Genomic DNA, 17,829 nt, shown 5'->3' on the forward strand with positions numbered 1-17,829 from the left:
GACTATAAAAATAGTTTTGACCTCATGGACCACCTGATAGGGTCTTGGCCCCCAGAGCACACTTTGAGAACCATTGGCCTAGAGCACCGAGATTAGTGAAACTTGCCTCAGGGTCACATACCCAGTATGTGTAAGAGGCAGGATCTGAACCCAGGTCTTCCCTTTGGGTCCAGCTCTTTCTCCATCAGGCCACAGGCTGCTGCTTCTCATATCAAATAGAATACCAATGGGAAAAATAGAAAAAACCAGAGCATCTGTTTATTTCTCCAGGGTCATGCCAAGAGGCCAAGACCAATGGAAGGTAGAGTACCAGTCATTGGTGTGCGGGAGTAAGGAGGGGGTGAGGATGGGAGGACCCTGTTAGTGGACAAACACTGAAATTGTATTCGAATATTAAGTGGAGTAAATAGCTCTAGAAGAGTTCCTTAATCAACCTTAAAGAATCTGAAATCATCTTGAAATTCCCAGAGTTCTACTAAGAGGGTGGTGGGAGGTAAAGAGGGAGACCCAGGGATTGGCTCCTGGCCCATTCAACAGTACTTGTGCATTGTTCTAGCAATGATGTCTAATTGTTTTCTTTTCATTGAATAAATTTTAAACTACATCAGTCTTCATTGTATGAGCAACCCCATGTGACTTCAAGTCCCCAAATAAAAACATCGATTGTGCATAAAACACAAATAAAGCAGGCTGGCAAAATGCTGGCACTTTTTCTCCCCTGAAGATCCCTGGTGGGGACAGTCTCTGCTCTCATCCCAGCTTCTCATCGACTTGAAAATGGGAAAGGATCTCTGGATATCATCTAGCTCAGGGATTCTCAGCCTTTTTAGGCTCCTGGATGCCTGGTGAAGCCTGTGGATGCCTTTTTAAAGATTTGAAGGGCATGGTACATTTCAGTCAGAAGTTAGTAAAAATATAGATGCAACTTTTTTCCCCCATATATGTTCACAGACTCCCTGAAATCTAACCATTGACCCTCAAGGGAGTGTGGACCCCAAGTCAAAAACCCCCCAACCTCCTCATTTTACAAACGAGGCAATTGAGGAACAGAGAAGTGACTCCCTCAAGGGTCTGATTTCATGGGGTCTGTGGACTTGAATGGGGAAGAAAAAATCACATCTTTGTTTTCATTAACCTTGGGTTTCCTTTATAATCTTAATTGCATTTTGTGTATTTGGAGATATTATTTTGAGAGGAGGTCCACAGACCTCACCAGACTGCCCAAAGGGCCCATGACATAAAAAAGGATGAGGCCCTGATCTGGTCCAACCCCTTCATTTGATAAAGAAGGAAACGGAAGAGGGTGATGGTGAAGGTGGAGGTGGTGGTGATGGATCCAAAGCCTCAGAGCTAGATTGAGGCCAAGACTGAAACAAGACTCTCTTCCAACACCCTGCCTTCAAGAAGCTTACAATCTCTTTGGAGAAATAAGGTGTGTGTATGTGTGTGTGTAATATTCAGTAACAACATAAAGCAGTTTATTTCTTGCTTGCAGTTGTTGAGTGGGGGGGGGGAGTTCTTGGTTGGTAGCTGTGAGTACCCAGATCACAAGCATGGTGTCTTGCTAACTGAATGTAAGGCTAGCATCTAACATGGCTTGGAAAGAAAGGATCATAGAATTGGATGATTCAAAGTTAAAAGGGACCTCAGAGATCACTGAGTCATAGGCTTATAAGTCTAAACTATAGCAGGGGTCTTAGAAGTCTTTGAGTTCAACTCCATTTTACAGATGAGGAAACTGAGACTCATAGAAGTGATGTAACAAACCACTGTCACATGGGTTATGGGTATCAGAGATAGGATTTCAACTTAGGACTTCTGTCTGACTCCAGAGCCAGAGCTCTTTCCACTGTGTCCTTTGGTGAGGGAGGAGGAATTACAAAGATGTAGATATCAAGCAAAGTGCTAAATAATCCTGGGTATTTCCCCATTGTGATGACTCCCTGATAAGAGGAGGGCATTCCAATGAGTGCAAAATTGGGGCTGTTGGTCCTTCATGGGAAGCTGGACAAGCTGAGGACTGAGGAACTGAATGTGGAGGGTTTGGGTGAAGAGAGGAGCAGCTCCTGAAACAAAATGCTACTGTCTTGTGGTAGAATTGGGAAGAAAAAAGGGAATTAGATTAGATTCCATGGGTCTGGATTGGAGTCTGCTTGTATCACTTACTTGCTATGTGACTCTGGGCAAGTCAATTCCCTTCTGTGAGCCTGAATTTCTCGCACCAAAAAGTCAGGGGATTGGGCTAGGCAACCCCGAGGATTCCTCCCAGCTAAGAAGTGTTATTAGAATAACCAGCATTTATGTTGGGCTTTAAGGTATCATTAGAACGTAAGGTCCTTGTGAGGTCAAGGGCTGTTTGGTTTTGTTTGGATTTCCAATCTTAGGAAAGGGGGTGGGGGGAGAAAGGGAGACAGAAACAGAAGAGAGAGGGGTAGGGAGATCAGAGACAGAGACAGAGAAAGAGAGACAGAGACAGAGACAGAGATTGTTTGAGACACACTCGACGTTGCAGAGAAGGTGGTGACCCACACATTGGCAAAGACATCTATTCCCTATACATACATACATGCACATACACGTATATAGACTCAGACATAACAGACTTCTTTTGCTAATTGCTAGCATCCGAGAGTTCGGAGCACTTCCGTGACTAATCCACAGATCCCGTAGCATTTATTAAATGCCTCTTTTGTGGGGAAGTTGTTGGGCTCCTGCCCACAGAGAGCTTGCTCTCTGCCCAGAGCTAGGACCCGGGCGTGGGGGTGACGGTGGGGAGGGGGGAGGCTGGGGGCGGGGTATAGGCTTCTGGAACTTCCCCAGTCCCCGGAGTCTCGGCTCCCTCTCCTCTGCAGACAGAACAGCCAGTCGCCTTCGGACTTCCTCTCCGCGGATCTCATCCATATTCCTGGTCAGACCCAAGGTTGAAGAGCATCCCCGGGATGGGTGCGAAGGCTCCAAAGAAGACGCGAGAAGCAGTTGTAGCCATCAGGACACACCAACGAAGGGACTCCCTTTTTGTCTTTTTATTCCCAGCCCGCCCCCCCCCCCCAGTGCTTGATAAATACTTTTTCATTCATTAAAGGAATTTCCCCCTGGTACAAAAAAGGGCGCACAGGCTCTGTGAGTGGAGGGAATAGGGATGGGCATGAGGTGGGGGCGGGATAGGAGTGGGGGTGAGGGAACAGCTGATGGTCTTAGACTCTCTGAGGACTGGGGGGGGGGGGGGAGGAGGGTGGAATGCTCCTTTCAATCAAGGTAGTTGCTTGGAGAAACAGGGCAATTGAGCCCCTGGGAAGCTCAGAGATGAGGCGCTCACAAGTCACTAAGGAGGGAGGGGGCTTCAATTAGCCAGGTAAATGAAGCACACCCCCCCTTCATAAGCCCCTGAAGCTAAGGCCCAGTTCCCCGCCCTAGCAAGGGTTCCTCCTTCCAGCAGCGTTCAAAGACAGGCATGGAGAGCGCAGAGCCCCTTTCCCCAGCCCCTCCCTAAAATGACCCAAGTCCATCGGGCCTGCGTCCACAGACAGCGGGGGTGGCCGGGAATGTTGATATCCCTTTAGACAAAGACCCAGACAGCCCTGGCCCAGGGGGCTGAGCTGCCCAAAGCCCCAGGGATCACCTAGAGATCTAGGCAGAGAAAGCATTGTGCTGACGAGCTAGAGGCGGCCGCCTTATATAAAGGGTCGCCCTGGGCTGAGCTGGTACCAAATGGAGACCCAGGCTGTCCAGAGGGAGCTCGGTGAGTGAAGCTGGGGCCCTCCTGCTCATTTCTGTCCCTTAGCTCCCCGGGTTTTGGGATGGAAGAGAAGGAACTGCAGGGAGCAAGGGGTGGAGATCGGAGGCCTGAACCCTAGAAGGGTCCTCTGGGAGCCCCTGGAAGGAGGGCGGCGGAGCTGGATTCCCAGTACTGCCCAAACGGCCCCTGCGGGGTTGGAGGGGTCCTGGAAAAGAGTTTTCGGAGGGGGGGGGGAGCAGAAGCCATTGGGAAGGAGAGGCTGCCTGGAAATGCGGTCGGGCTGCTGAGGGTCTGAAGCATCGGGTTCCCTGTGTTGAAGTTTCTCTGTCCTTAGCTCCAGGGAGCCTCGTAGACCCTCAGAGCGCATGTAGTCCAATCCCGTCATTTTACAGGAAACGGAGGCCCAGAGACAGCAGGGTGCAGGGGGTAGGGCGCCGAACTTGCAGTTAGGAAGACACCTTGGGCCAGTCGCTTCATCTGTATGCCTCAGTTTCCTCATCTGTAAAATGGGGGTAATTAATAGCTCCGGCCTTAAAGCGTTGTTTTGAGTATCAAATGAGGCAGTCTGGGCGAAACCCTTTGAAAACCTTGAAATGTGATAGGTGTTAGCATTTATATAGTGCCTACTGTGTGCTAGGCCTTTTACAATTATTATCTCAGCTGATCCTCACAACAAGCCTGGGAGGTAGGTGCTGTTTATTAATCCCATTTTACAGGGGAGGAAACTGAGGCAGACAGAGGTAAAGTGACTTGCCCAGGATCCTACAGCTAGTTAAGTGTTTGGAGATTTAAACTCAGGCCCAGTGCTTTATCCACTGTGCCACCAATTAGCCACTAACATCCTCTAGTAGACTTGGCTAAGGTCACACTACTATTCAGTGGCAGAGCTGGGTTGAGGACCCAGGTCACCTGACTTCCCATCCAACGCTCTTTTCATTTCTCCCCACTGCCTGGGTACACACCCTGGTTCCTTGAATCTGCTGCCTGGAAGAGGAGGTGGCTTTGGCTGGGCCCTATCTCCTAGGGTTAGGCTGTCCATCCTAGGAAGGGATGGTTAGGAAACAAAGGTATTATCCTTAAAACACATAGAGACCCACAAAGTCAGCAAATGAGGGTCTGCAGGCTTAGTGGAGAGGGGGAGAGCAGCTCTGAAGCAATCACCCCAGGGGTCCTCTTCTGAGCCCCACCCCCACCCCCAACCTCTCACTGCCTCAGCCAATCAGCTTTGGGCACTGGAATGAGGCAGCTCCCTTGGCCATACCTGACTTCTCCCAGGAGTTCAGGTCAGTCTAGCCAGTATGGAAAAGTTTCAAAAGAAACTTGACCAGGAAACTCCCCCAAAGGGGAAAATGCCCCCAAAAGATTGCACTCATATACTGAGTCATGGTCTTAACTCCAGTGTGACTTGGCTGAAACAGCTTACAAGTCAGTCAGTCAGTCAATACTATGTTTAGGCATTGTGCTAAGTTCTGGGGACACAAAAAGAGGTCCAAACATTCCCTGACCTCCAGGAGTTTACAGTCTGACTGGGAAGAAGGTATGCAAACAACAGGGTACATATAACTATGGACTTGTGTACACAGTAGCCTGAAGGTCATTTCAGAGGGAGGGCCCCAGCAGTGGGAGGGACCAAGAAAGATGTTTCCTGCAGAAGAAAGGGAGCCAGGAAGCAGAGATGAGGAGGGTGAGTGTTCCAGGTATGGGGGAACAGCCAGAGCAAAGACTTGGTGATGGGAGATGAGTGTGGCATGCAAGGAATGGAGTCACTAGATCAGCAGATTTGTGGAGGGTGGGTCAGCCAGGCCCAGTTCCTACTGCTGGGTGAATTTATTCACCCTCTGGAAAGGGATCAGGATTCAAATCTCATTTCTGAAACCTACTAGCTATGTGACCTTGGTCTAGTCACTTAACATTTGTGGGCCTCAGTATCCTCCCCTGTACAAGGTGGATTAGATGGCCTCAAAGGTCGCTTCTAGCTCTAATTCTATGATCCCACGGTTTTAGGCTGACTACGGTTTGGTAGAAAGCAAGGCATTTTTTGAAGTCAGGATGGAATCTAAGCTCTGTCAGGCATTTATTTGCATGACGTTCGGCAAGTCCACTTGGCTTCTCTGCGGCTCATTTATAAAATGAGGGGGTCAGGCTAGAAGATCTCTGAGGACCCTTCCAGTTCTTTATCCATCTGAATTTGAGGGCCTGGCCTGGGTTCAAATCCTGGCTCTACTACTTCCTACCTTTGTGACCTTGGACAAGTCACATGAAAAGTCAGAACCTTAACTAACTCCTTAACTTGAAAGAGGAGGGAATTAAGTATTGTGAGTCAGGGACAAGGCCGAGACTAGAAGCAGTGTTCTGTCCCGCAACAGAGGTTAAAATGACACTGTGGAAAATGGTGGATTTAGAGTCAGGAGAAACTAGGGTTGAAATCTTAGCTTTGGCAGTTGTTAGCTATGTGACTTCACCTTAGTCACAACCTTTCTAAAGCTTGTTTCCTCATCTGTAAAATAAGGAATTTGTACTGGGTGATTGTGAAGTTCTTTCCAGTTCTAAATACCATACTTTTAAGTTATTCTTCTCTCTGGGCCCCAGTTTCCTCTTCTGTAAATCTAGGAGCTTGCATTGGACAGTTTCTGAGGTCCCTCCCAACTATAGAACCTACCTTGAGACTACACATGTATAACTTAGATTGAATTGCTTGAGTTCTTAAGGTGGGGTGGGGAGGGAGGGAGGAAAAGAATTTGGAACACAAAGTTTTAAAATTTGTTTTTACATGTCATTTGGGAAAATAAAATACTATTTTTTTTCTTTCTTTCTTTTTTGGTGAGGCAATTGGGGTTAAGTGACTTGCCCACGGTCACATAGCTAGTAAGTGTCAAGTGTCTGAGCCCAGATTTGAACTCAGGTCCTCCTGACTCCAGGGCCGGTGCTCTATCCACTGCGCCACCTAGCTGACCTTGTCCACAACTTTTAAGGTCTATTAAGAAGAATCATAGCGCTAGAGCCGACAAGCTAGCTAGTCCCACTCCCTCACTTTACAGATGAAGAAACTGAGACCCAGGGAGACGAAACGACTTGCCCATAGTAACACAGCTAGTCAAGTATTGAGGCTGGCTCATAAACTCACAGTTCTGTAGCGGTCAGAGGCCCCAGAGGTCATTTGGTCCATCCCCTCCCTTCTACAAAGGCCCAAGGACACGAAATGACAAAGATCACGCAGGTATTAAGTGTCAGAGTCAGGATTCAAACCCAGAACCTCGGACTTCAGAACTAAAGCTCTCGGAACTGTACCACACATTTTATATATGCTGCCTCCTTCAAATGAGCCTTATAACAACCCTATGAGGGAGGTACTTAATGGGATTATTATCTTCATGCTACAGATGGGGGAAATCGAGGCTCATAGAAGTGATGTGTTGGAGGGTGGGCTTGAACCCAGGTTCCTCCTGACACCAAGTCCAGCACTTCTACTGTCTCTGTAGTAGATAGGGCACCAGGCTCTAGTGCCAGAGCTGCCCACTGCCCCCCTGGCCCTAAGTCCCTTCATCCATAAAATTATTGGGCTGGGTCACATCTTCAAGGTCTCTCTCTGTCTTGCGTTTCTGGATTCCACAGTTTCAGCCGAGGCCACAGATGGGATTGTATGAAGTCTATCAGCTCATAGTGATTTTGCCCCCTTTTGGGGGACATTTGAGAGGTGGAGAAACAGAGCCCCATTTGAACTGATGACAGAGCTCTGGGCTTACAAGAGTAACCACGTTGATCTTGAGTCAGGACCCCCCAAGTGACATTTTCTTTCTCTTGCAGAAACTGTACCAGCAGCTAGAATGGCTCAGACAAACCCTCTGCCTGGGCCTCTAGGCCCATGGAAGGTAAGCCTGTCAGCTGGAAAACCAGGGCATGGATGCCTGGCCTCTTTGGTGAAGGGGCATGATGGGAGGGGGCGGTCTCAGAGGCTAGGTGAGAGTCCCAGGGCAGGTGCCAGGGCCCAGAGTGAATCGGGCACTTCTGCTGGGCTGTTGCGGCGGATAAAATTTGACTGTCAGTCAGGAAAAACATTTATTTGTCTATGCTAAGCAAGGGTTGAACGCTGATGCTGTGTCCCCAGTGTGTGCCATCCACCAAAAGCTTTGAACCTTCAGTGAAACCTGGAGCAGTTGATTTATAACAAAATAAACGCCTCCACGGCTAGGAGAGTGGGATTTCCCAGCATTCAAAAGAGAGGCATTTTAAAAAGTCATGTTAAAAAAAAAAGTCTCTTCTTAGGCCACCCTGGCTGGCTCCTTATTGTCTACAGCTAATCCTAGCAGGGCTGCCCCAGGGTTGGGCCAGGAACACATGTGGGTCAAGACCTCAAGAGAAAGGAGAGATATTTTCTGATTTAGGAGAATTCTACTGGCTGGGGTGGGGGTGTGATATATTGCTACATTGATGAGATGAGCTATCTTTGAAAATATGCCCAAAGCAACACCAGCCATAGCCCACCCACCTTAAGGTCGGGGAGAGATGGATTCAGACTAATTGAGCTTCTGGGACATTTCTCTCCCAAATCGCTCAAACTTCCTTCAGTTCAATAATGCTTTCTGTGTTCAGAGCGTCAGAAACCTAGAGCTAGAAGGGACCTTAGCAGTCATGGAGTCCAACCCCTTGTTTTCCAGAAAAGGAAGGGGCAGCTCTGTGGCACGATAGAGCACTGCCCCTGAGTTCAAATCTCACCTCAGACACTTACTAGCTGTGTGACTCTGGACAAGTCACTTAACCCTGATTGCTTTAAAACATCCAGGGCCATCTCCAGTCGTCCTGATATATATACCACTGGACCCATATGGCTCTGGAGGAGAGAGTGAGGTTGGTGACCTTGCACAGTCCTCCCTCACTTAAATCCAATTCACGGCAAGTCATGACATGACCCAGATGTCATGGTCCTTTTGGAGAATGAAGGACAAACAGATAAGGAAACTGACTTGCACAGGTCACACAGTTAAGTGTCTGTGGCAGGATTTGAATCCAGGTCTCCACAGCTCTATCCACTATATTTGTTGTTCAGTTGCTTTTCAGTCATGTCCGACTCTTCGTGATCCCATTTGGAGTTTTCTTGGCAAAGATACTGGAGAGGTTTGCCATTTCCTTCTCCAGATCACTTTACTGATGAGGAAACTGAGGCAATCAGGGTGAAATGACTTGTCCAGGGTCACACAGCTAGTAAGTGGCTGAAGCCAGGTTTGAATTCAGGTCTTCCCAACTCCAGGCCTAGCGTAGCTGCCCATCCACTATAGCTTTTCTTACAGATGGCGAAACTGAGAGCCTGGAAAAGGGAAATGATTTGAACTCAAGACCACCCGGGCAATCACAGACAGAACCTGTATTTCCTTGCTGAGGAGCAATATGGTAGAGTAGGGGAATGTCTGTGGGTTTAAATTCTGCGCCTGCTACTTACTAGCGCTGTGACCTTGGTTAAGTCACATGAAAGTTGGAATGTTAGAGATCATAGGATTGGAACCACAGAAATGAGAAGAGATTGGCCCCCAGTCATGGGTTTCTGCTCCTATGCCTACATTCCGGGCCTTGACTCCTCTCCTCGCTGACATGGTAGATCATGGTGCCTGTGACAGTCCCCACATTAAATCCTTCTCTCAAAGTCTATCAAAGAACCCAGTTATATGACCCTTCTACATGCCAGGGAGTGTTTAGCCAAACAACTTCCTCATTCATCAGGGAATCACCACTAGATAAAAATAAAGGAACCTAAAATTTCCTGAACTACTGTGGCCTATTTCTATACTTGCTTAAAAACCCAACAAACCAACAACCCTACCACAGAAGCCTTTCCTTCTGGTGACCAGGAGCACAAGGTTAAGCAGAGAGCCCCCTGGTCTGCCTTGTGTCCCACTTGCCAAGTGTCTCCCTCCCTCCCCACCCTTGCTTCATTCTGTCACAGGTAACCATCTATGACCAGGAGAACTTCCAGGGCAAGAGGATGGAGTTCACAGGCCCCTGCCCCAATGTCTCTGAGTGCAGCTTTGACAACGTCAGATCCCTGAAGGTGGAATGTGGCGCGTGAGTACCCAGCGGACCTGCTGTGGATGTGCTCAGAGCCCTGACCAACGAAAACTGTGCTCCCCCCAGACAGATTTGGTTGCCTGGGGAAGGGGAGGGCCAATAGTTATCACTGCTTTCTAGGAAGGGGCTTCCCACCTCCTGGACAATTCTGTAATCCATGTTGTTGCCTGGGCACAGCAGACAGAGGAGCTGCAGCCTGGATGCGTCAGAATCATCTACGTTAACATCCCAGCTAGTCTTCCAGGGCCCCCTTGTGGATGGTCAATCTTTCTGTCCTGATAAGAAAATGCACTCTTTTCTCCCAGTCTGTCTCCTCCCGGGTGGATAAAAACCCCAGGCCACTTTGTCATCACACTTGAAGGAGCGACAACAAGGGGAGAGGTTATTGATTGGCTCAGGGATTGGTGCCAGAATAAGGAAAGCAGAATGGAGAGGGAAGGGAAACAGAGTGTGTGGACAATTAATCACAATAATAATAATAATAATAATAATAATAATAATAATAATAATAATAATAATAATAAACAAATAATTTATATGACACTACGTGCCAGACACTATGCTAGGCTTGGGGCTTTACAAATATTTCATTTGGTCCTCACAACAACTCTGCAGGCAACAGGCTGTTATTATTCCTGTTTTGCCAATGAGGAAACTGAGGCAGACAGAGGTTGTGACTTGCCCAGGTGTTAGAGGGCAAATTTGAACTTCTCTGACTCCAGGTCCTATGCTCTATCCCCTGTGTCACTTCATTGGTCACGGAAGCTGGGAGGCAGGGATCAGCTGAGTGGAGAAAAGTCCAAAACACTTATCATTTTGCTCTAGCTTTGGGTGATCCAAGGAAATGGGAGCTCGATAGCCCCTAGAATCTCACTTAGCTCTTCAGACAACTAGACAACCTGTTTTGTATCTTAAAGGAAAGGGAAGCCAGTGAAAGGGGGGGGGGCGATGGAGCCAGGCCAAGGACAAAGCCACCAGACTGTGGAACTGTAGCTCAAAGGATGGAATCTGAGGGGGATTGGGGAGGGGGGAGGAGATTAAGATAGGTTATCATGGGAGACTGTGTTTAGGATAGTGACTGAAATGGCAGAAAGAACACTCAATTTGGTGTCAAAGGAATTGGGTTTGAATTCCAGCTCTATAACCTACTAATCTGGGCAGCTAGGTGGCGCCATAGTGCATAGCCTGGAGTCAGAAAGATGCATCTTCTTGAGTTCAAATCCAGCCTCAGACACTAGGGGTGTGACTCCAGGCAAGTCACCTAACCATGTTTGCCTCAGTTTCCTCATCTGTCAAATGAGCTGGAGGAGGAAATGGCAAACCACTCAAGTATTTTTGCCAAGAAACATCTCCCCCCCAAAAATGGGGTCACAGAGAGTGGAACATGGCTGAAATTACTGAACAACAAACAAACTGGCTGTGTGACCTTAGGCAAGTCTGGTAACTTTTTTTTTTCCCTTTTTAAAAAAAATTTTCTTTTTTTAAATTAAAAATTTTTTTTAAAGTCTGGTAACTGGGGCAGTTAGATGGCACAGTGGATAGAGCACCAGCCCTGGACTCAGGAATACCTGAGTTCAAATCCGGCCTCAGACACTTAACACTTACTAGCTGTGTGACCCTGGACAAGTCACTTAACCCCAATTGCCTCACAAAAAGTCTGGTAACCTTTCAAAGCCTCAATTTCTTCAGATATTAAAAAAATGGGGTAGCTAGATGGCGCAGTGGATAGAGCACTGGCCCTGGGTTCAGGAGGACCTGAGTTCAAATATAGTCTCAGACACTTGACACTTACTAGCTGTGTGACCCTGGGCAAGTCACTTAACCCCAATTGCCTCACTAAAAAAAAAAAAAAAAAGGAACCTAGACTAGATGACTTCTAAGATCTCTTCCAGATCTAAATCTATAATCTATGAGGAAAAAAAAAAAAAACACCACAAAAAAACCAAGGGGCAGCTAGGTGATGCAGTGGATAGAGCACTGGCCCTGGGTTCAGGAGGACCTGAGTTCAAATATAGTCTCAGACACTTGACACTTACTAGCTGTGTGACCCTGGGCAAGTCACTTAACCCTCGTTGCCCTGCAAAAAAACTACCACACACACACACACACACACACACACACTAATCTATAATCTATGATGTGAGTTCAGATTAGGTGAAGGCAGGTTTTCCAATAAATTCTCAACCCCTTCAGTGAAGGAGTAGAGTAAGTTATTCAAAACAACAAATAAACCAAGAATTCCAAATATCCCCCTCCCCCCCATTTAAGTTCCTGGGATCATCATGGAGAAGTTGTTACTTAGATGAAATAATGTAATCTGTAAATAGTTATACATACGTGAATGCTTGTTATTTCTAATTCCGTAAGGTAGGGCCTACAGGTGCTGCATCCTGGATGATGCTCTTGGGGGAGTCGGTGGATGGTATCTGTGGGCGCTGACTTGACCCGGGACTGTCTCTCCATAGATGGATTGGTTATGAACACACAAGCTTCTGTGGGCAGCAGTTTGTCCTGGAAAGAGGAGAGTACCCACGTTGGGAGGCCTGGAGCGGGAGCAACGCCTACCACGTTGAGCGTCTCATGTCTTTCCGCCCAATCTGCTCTGCGGTGAGGAGCTTGAAGATTGTGGTCTGGGTGTGAAGGCGGGATGGTGGTGCCATTGTTTCCCTTAGGTTTTTCCCACAGAGATGGTCCAAGGGGAGGTGTCTTCTCCTTGGGGACTACCTAGAGCTATCATTTGTCCTTGTACTCCTGGTCATCTTCCCCCAGGTAAGCAGAAAGCCTCATGGTGGGGGTGACTCAAGTGTAAATGGGGGCAGCTAGGTGGCGCAGGGGATAGAGCACCAGCCCTGGAATCAGGAGTACCTGAGTTCAAATCCAGCCTCAGACACTTAACACTTACTAGCTGTGTGACTCTGGGCAAGTCACTTAACCCCAATTGCCTCACTAAAAAAAATTTTTTTAATTTTAAAATTTTTTTAAAATTAAAAAAAAAGTGTAAATGACACCCAACTGGATTACTTTTTCCTTAAATATTTTAAGAACAGATGGCTGGCAGCTGAACCCATCATGGGGTAAGGGAAAGAGGATGTTCCTCAGATAAATTATTCCCCTTTGCTCTATTTGGGGGGAATTTTGTTGTAAAAACAGGTGATTGAAGTAAATCAGGATGTGCCTTATCTGTCTGCCCAAGGCTGTTTTGATCCCTAACATCTCCACTTAACTTTCTGACAATGAGTTGCTCCACAACAGAACAAGCTGTTTTCTAAAGGTGTGGAATCTTACTGGGAATGTACAAGGAAGACCGGGTGACCATTGGATATTGTCCAAGGGCTTTCTGCCTTTGAAAGGATGCTCATTTTGAATATACTCTAGGGTTCATTTGAGAGACAGTATAGCATCATGAGTCAAGGACCAGACTTGTGTCTCAGTACCTCAGGCACACTTATCTGAATAGGTAGAGGATGCTTTTTTCCACACCAGGAGTTCCTTACACTGATGGAACCAGAGGATTAGACCATCAAAAAATCAATATTCATTTAAGGATCCATGAAGCCCCTCCAAGTCATCATTTTAGTATCATGGGCTTAAATTTTGACTAGTTTAAAAGAGTATTCAGGGGGAAACAGCTAGGTGGCACAGTGGATAAAGCACTGGTCTCCTGGATTCAGGAGGACCTGAGTTCAAATACAGCCTCAGACACTTTGACACTTACTAAGCTGTGTAACCCTGGGCAAGTCACTTAACCCTCATTGCCCTGCAAAACAAAACAAAAAGAGTATCCATTTATTTATTTATTTATTTTTTTTACAAAGAATTGAGGAAAACAAGACTGGTTTGGGGGCAACTCCCAGGTTTTCTTGTTCTTGGGTTACAGAACCATAAGGAATCCAAGATCGTGATCTTTGAGAAGGAAAACTTTATCGGCCGCCAGTGGGAGATCTGTGACGACTACCCTTCCCTGCAGGCCATGGGTTGGTGCAACAATGAAGTTGGCTCCATGAAGATACAGTGTGGAGCGTAAGTGAGAAATGGGATTCAGACAATGTCGCCCTCTGCTTCGGGCAGCAGCAGAGACACACCTATGATTGACTTCATTTCTTTTTTATTGAGTTTTTATCATTCGCATTAGGGAATCTTACCTATATTTGGGAAAGAGTGATAGACTGGAAATCAGAGGACCTGGGTTCAAATCCCAGTCCTGACACTTAGAACCTGTGTGACCCTTCAATGAGTCACAAACTCCCTGGGCCTCAGTTTCCTAAATCTGCAAAATGAGAGGGTTAAATGAAATCACTGAGGGTTTTTTGCAACTCACATCCTATGAGCACTGGCCACAGAAATGCCTACAAAAAAGCTACATTACACTCATTCACCATTTTTGTACTAACGATACCTAAAAATGACTTTAAAAAAAATCCTTGCCTGAGCAGAGAAACACTAACTGTTCATAACAGTAAGCAGACTTCCTCCCTGACCAATTTAAAGCTTATTAACAGGGCTTTTTTTGCTTGTCAGTTCTCTTCCCCATATCATAAGCATTTGTGTAGGTCCTAGCTCAAGTACAAGAAGTACTATTCTGGCACCACAGGAAGTGTGAACATCAACACATTCAGGGGTGAGAATAAGCTTCACTGTTTCCCCAAATCCACTATGTCACCAGTTGGGGTCTAGTCGGATTTCTATTTGTTTTCAAGCCTTAGAGCTAAGCTTTCATTGCGTTTCAGTAACAGGCTGACTATCCGAACTTTTCTAGGTGGGTCTGCTACCAATATCCTGGATACCGTGGGTACCAGTACATCTTGGAGTGTGATCATCATGGAGGAGACTATAAGCACTGGAGAGAATGGGGTTCTCACGCCCAGACTTCCCAGATTCAGTCCATGCGCCGCATCCAGCAGTAGATTCCCTGAGACGAGGGAAGAAGTCAGCTAAAACCATTCGATGACTGGCTTTGAAATGAATGGGTTTCGCTGTACTGCTCATAAGCCATCACTTTTGATTGTGAACAACTGCTAAAAATTCTCAATAAATGTCATTAAAAGAAAAAAAAACAAAGGCCAAAGTTGTGGGGTTCAAGTTGTAAATAACCAGCAAGGGTCTGTTTCTGTGAAGTCACTAAAAGGGCTGAGTTCTGGCCAGCTAAATGGGCGTTTCTGCCTCCACAGGCACAGATATTAATAGAAACATCTACTTTGTGTCAGTTATGACACAGGGCAAAGTTTTGGTCATGAACATCTTTGCACTGACTTCCAAATGACAGGACCTCATCCTGGCAGGCCAAGCAGCGTCCCTTGACTCTTTCTAAATGCCACCAAAGGGACATTTATGTAGCAGCAACATGTTTAAGGAGATGTGTGTCAGGAATATTAATAGAAAAATAGAAAACTGGCAAACGAAAATGGCCCAAATAAACAGGCAGATTTTGTCTCTGCAGCACTTGCCATGGGCATGTAAAGTAAAAAAAAAAAATGACTAGCTAAGGCTGAGCTACACATTCCTCTTACCTCTAAGGGATAAAGGAAGTGATTTCTTCCCTCTATTCTATAACAGATCGATCCCACATACCCAGTTCCCTTCTGTGACCAAAACCACCAGAATGTTTTGGTTACAGGCTGCTCAGGAAAGCTGAATGGTCCCTACAAACCCACTTTTGGCTTCACCAGCACCATGCTCTCAAAGGGGTGCACTGATCTAATATATTCCTCACGTGGCACCTTTTCTATCCTGAGAGGAATTCTATGCTTTTTTTCTGACTGGGCTGCACTCTGCACAGGGGAGTGGTGGGTGGTGATAAAGATAACATCTAAGTATCAGAAGTTTATCTTCTGAGGGCAGCTAGGTGGCACAGTGGATAAAGCACCGATCTTGGATTCAGGAGTACCCGAGTTCAAATCTGATCTCAAACACTTGACACTTACTAGCTGTGTGACCCTGGGCAAGTCACTTAACCCTCATTGCCCCACCAAAAAAAAAAAAAAAAAAGTTTATCTTCTTCACTATCCTCTATGTCCCAGTGAATGGTCTAAAGTCCAGGACAGTTATTTTACCTAGATTAACTTGGTAGGATCATAGCATGGAAGGGTGAGGATGGAGCCTATCTGTGCTTGCTCAACCCGGGTCTTCCAATACTCCATTACTCATACTGCTTTCAGAAAGGGCTTCTACAAGCCAGAAAACTAAAAAGGGTCAAATGGAATACACAAACACCTCATAAACTTTAAAACTTTTATTCAACAATTTACATTACTTTGATCTACAAATTTTCTGGGGGATTTCCCCCCGATAAAATAAGTCAATCTAGGTACGGTTGCAGAGCTGTTGTTGGGTCAGCAGAGTAAATGAAATTCACGCAGTTTTTTTTTTCTTTTAAAACACTAGATGTGAAGACATCAACAAAGAAAGATTATGTCATGTAACTGACACGGACTCTCCTTGGGGTTCTATGATGTCAGATACAGCTACAGCAAACACCTAAGCAATTAGCTAAAAGGTTCATCTCTGGTCACTGCTCTCTGATTTGGAGAATGCCTGGCTTTTTAACTGGGTAACGCAGTTGAACCCTTTATACAATTACTTGGGAGGCAGGAAAGAGAAGGGAAAACCCCATGTGGTGTCCCACCCTTCCCTCAAACTAAGAGGTAACTTGGCTCCTAAACAAGTTGCCATGACAACTTCCCCCCACCCCCCATGTTCTAGGGTAGCTGGACACAAACAAGAACTACTGACAGAGGCTTTTGAATAGGCTCCATCTACCTAGGACAGAGCCTGCTACACTCTCTTGGGCACTTCTGCCTTTCAGGCCACACAAACAAGCAGATCTTTTGAGTTTGTATAAGATGGCATTGCTTGACTCACAAATACTGATGATACAGAAGAAGTGGGAGGGGGGTGTCTGCCTCATGCTTTTAAAGTCAACACACATTAAGGACCTCCAGGTGGGTTCCAAAACCACTGAAGGTGCATAAGCACACATGTGATGACTGAAATATAGCCCTCTTCTATACACTGGAAAAGCTGTAACATTAGTGAAGGATTTCTGCAGGATCTAAGAGCATATAGGAAGAAAAACTGTTAAGTGATCTCTTTCCCATAATGGTTCACCTTTCCTAAACAAAGGCCCTAAACTACATTACACTCCCCCTAAAAAAACAGAAATCTTTAAAGAATGGTTTAACTAAACCAGTTTAGGACATGTATACAACTTTTTTAAAGCAAACACACAAAAAGTAAAGCTATTTAGTGCATGCAAATTGCAGCAATTTAACTGCCCCCTATTCCTACACTAAGTAACAAGGGCAATTGTCAGGGGACCAATTTCCCTAGACAGTTTTGTGCTTCCTCTGCAAACACCCAAAGAACATTTTGGGCGAGTGTAGCAGCTAAACTAATCTCAAAGCTCACTTCCTCTATTTGAACACGACCAAAACTATGGTAAAAATGAGAAGAGAACCCAATCCTATCTTTAAACTTGCTTAAGACGTTAAATTGGTCAGAACTTCTGTGGAGCATCCTTTCATTCCCACTTAGTCCACGTACCTTCCTTTGACCCAAGAAATAATGGTGTAATTCTTACTAAAGGAAGCAATAGCATGGGGGGGGGGGAGTTTGGGGAAAGTACTCAAAATCTCCCCAACAAAATGACATGTATCTAAGCCAAGCTCTCCTTTCCAAACAGGGTATTATTACTACAAGTGCTCTTTTCTTCTGTTTCTGTAGTTCTGTACTAGACCAGAACTGTGGTCTCAAGTGACAACCTCCCTCAGGAGATGGCAAAGCTAAGCGTAGAACAGGAGCATAAGAGGGATGGACGATGCCACTTCTGGTAATGACACACAAAACTTTCAAAGCATGTGCATAGCTTTATTCCTCTGCTTAGAGAACTAACCTTTTCATAGAGCTTCAGCAAACCCAAGTGTGCAAAATGCATTTCTAGGAAGTAATGCGAGCAAAGCATTCCCATTCACATGGGCACAAGCAGAGAGGCTAACAAGTCCCACTAGGGAGAGTGAGTCTGGAGACGCGATGGGAAAAGG

General features: G+C 46.1%; 1 protein-coding gene across 1 annotated transcript; it reads left to right on the forward strand.

The window, feature by feature from the left end:
• The first annotated feature begins 3,543 nt into the window (after positions 1-3,543).
• CRYBA1 (crystallin beta A1) lies at positions 3,544-14,803 on the forward strand. The gene is made up of 6 exons (XM_043962736.1): positions 3,544-3,739; positions 7,541-7,605; positions 9,672-9,790; positions 12,259-12,400; positions 13,671-13,813; positions 14,550-14,803. The coding sequence occupies exons 1-6, from the start codon at positions 3,709-3,711 to the stop codon at positions 14,695-14,697; spliced, it is 648 nt and encodes a 215-aa protein (XP_043818671.1). The 5' UTR covers positions 3,544-3,708; the 3' UTR covers positions 14,698-14,803.
• Positions 14,804-17,829: the final 3,026 nt, after the last annotated feature.

The sequence above is a fragment of the Dromiciops gliroides genome, chromosome 4, assembly GCF_019393635.1.
Source record: "Dromiciops gliroides isolate mDroGli1 chromosome 4, mDroGli1.pri, whole genome shotgun sequence".
Classification (NCBI taxonomy): domain Eukaryota; kingdom Metazoa; phylum Chordata; class Mammalia; order Microbiotheria; family Microbiotheriidae; genus Dromiciops; species Dromiciops gliroides.

Coding starts and splice junctions, on each gene's coding strand:
- CRYBA1 (XM_043962736.1), top strand. CDS start 3,709: ATGGAGACCCAGGCTGTCCAGAGGGAGCTCG. Junction 3,740..7,540: donor GGCTGTCCAGAGGGAGCTCG/GTGAGTGAAGCT, acceptor TTTCTCTTGCAG/AAACTGTACCAGCAGCTAGA. Junction 13,814..14,549: donor ATGAAGATACAGTGTGGAGC/GTAAGTGAGAAA, acceptor GAACTTTTCTAG/GTGGGTCTGCTACCAATATC.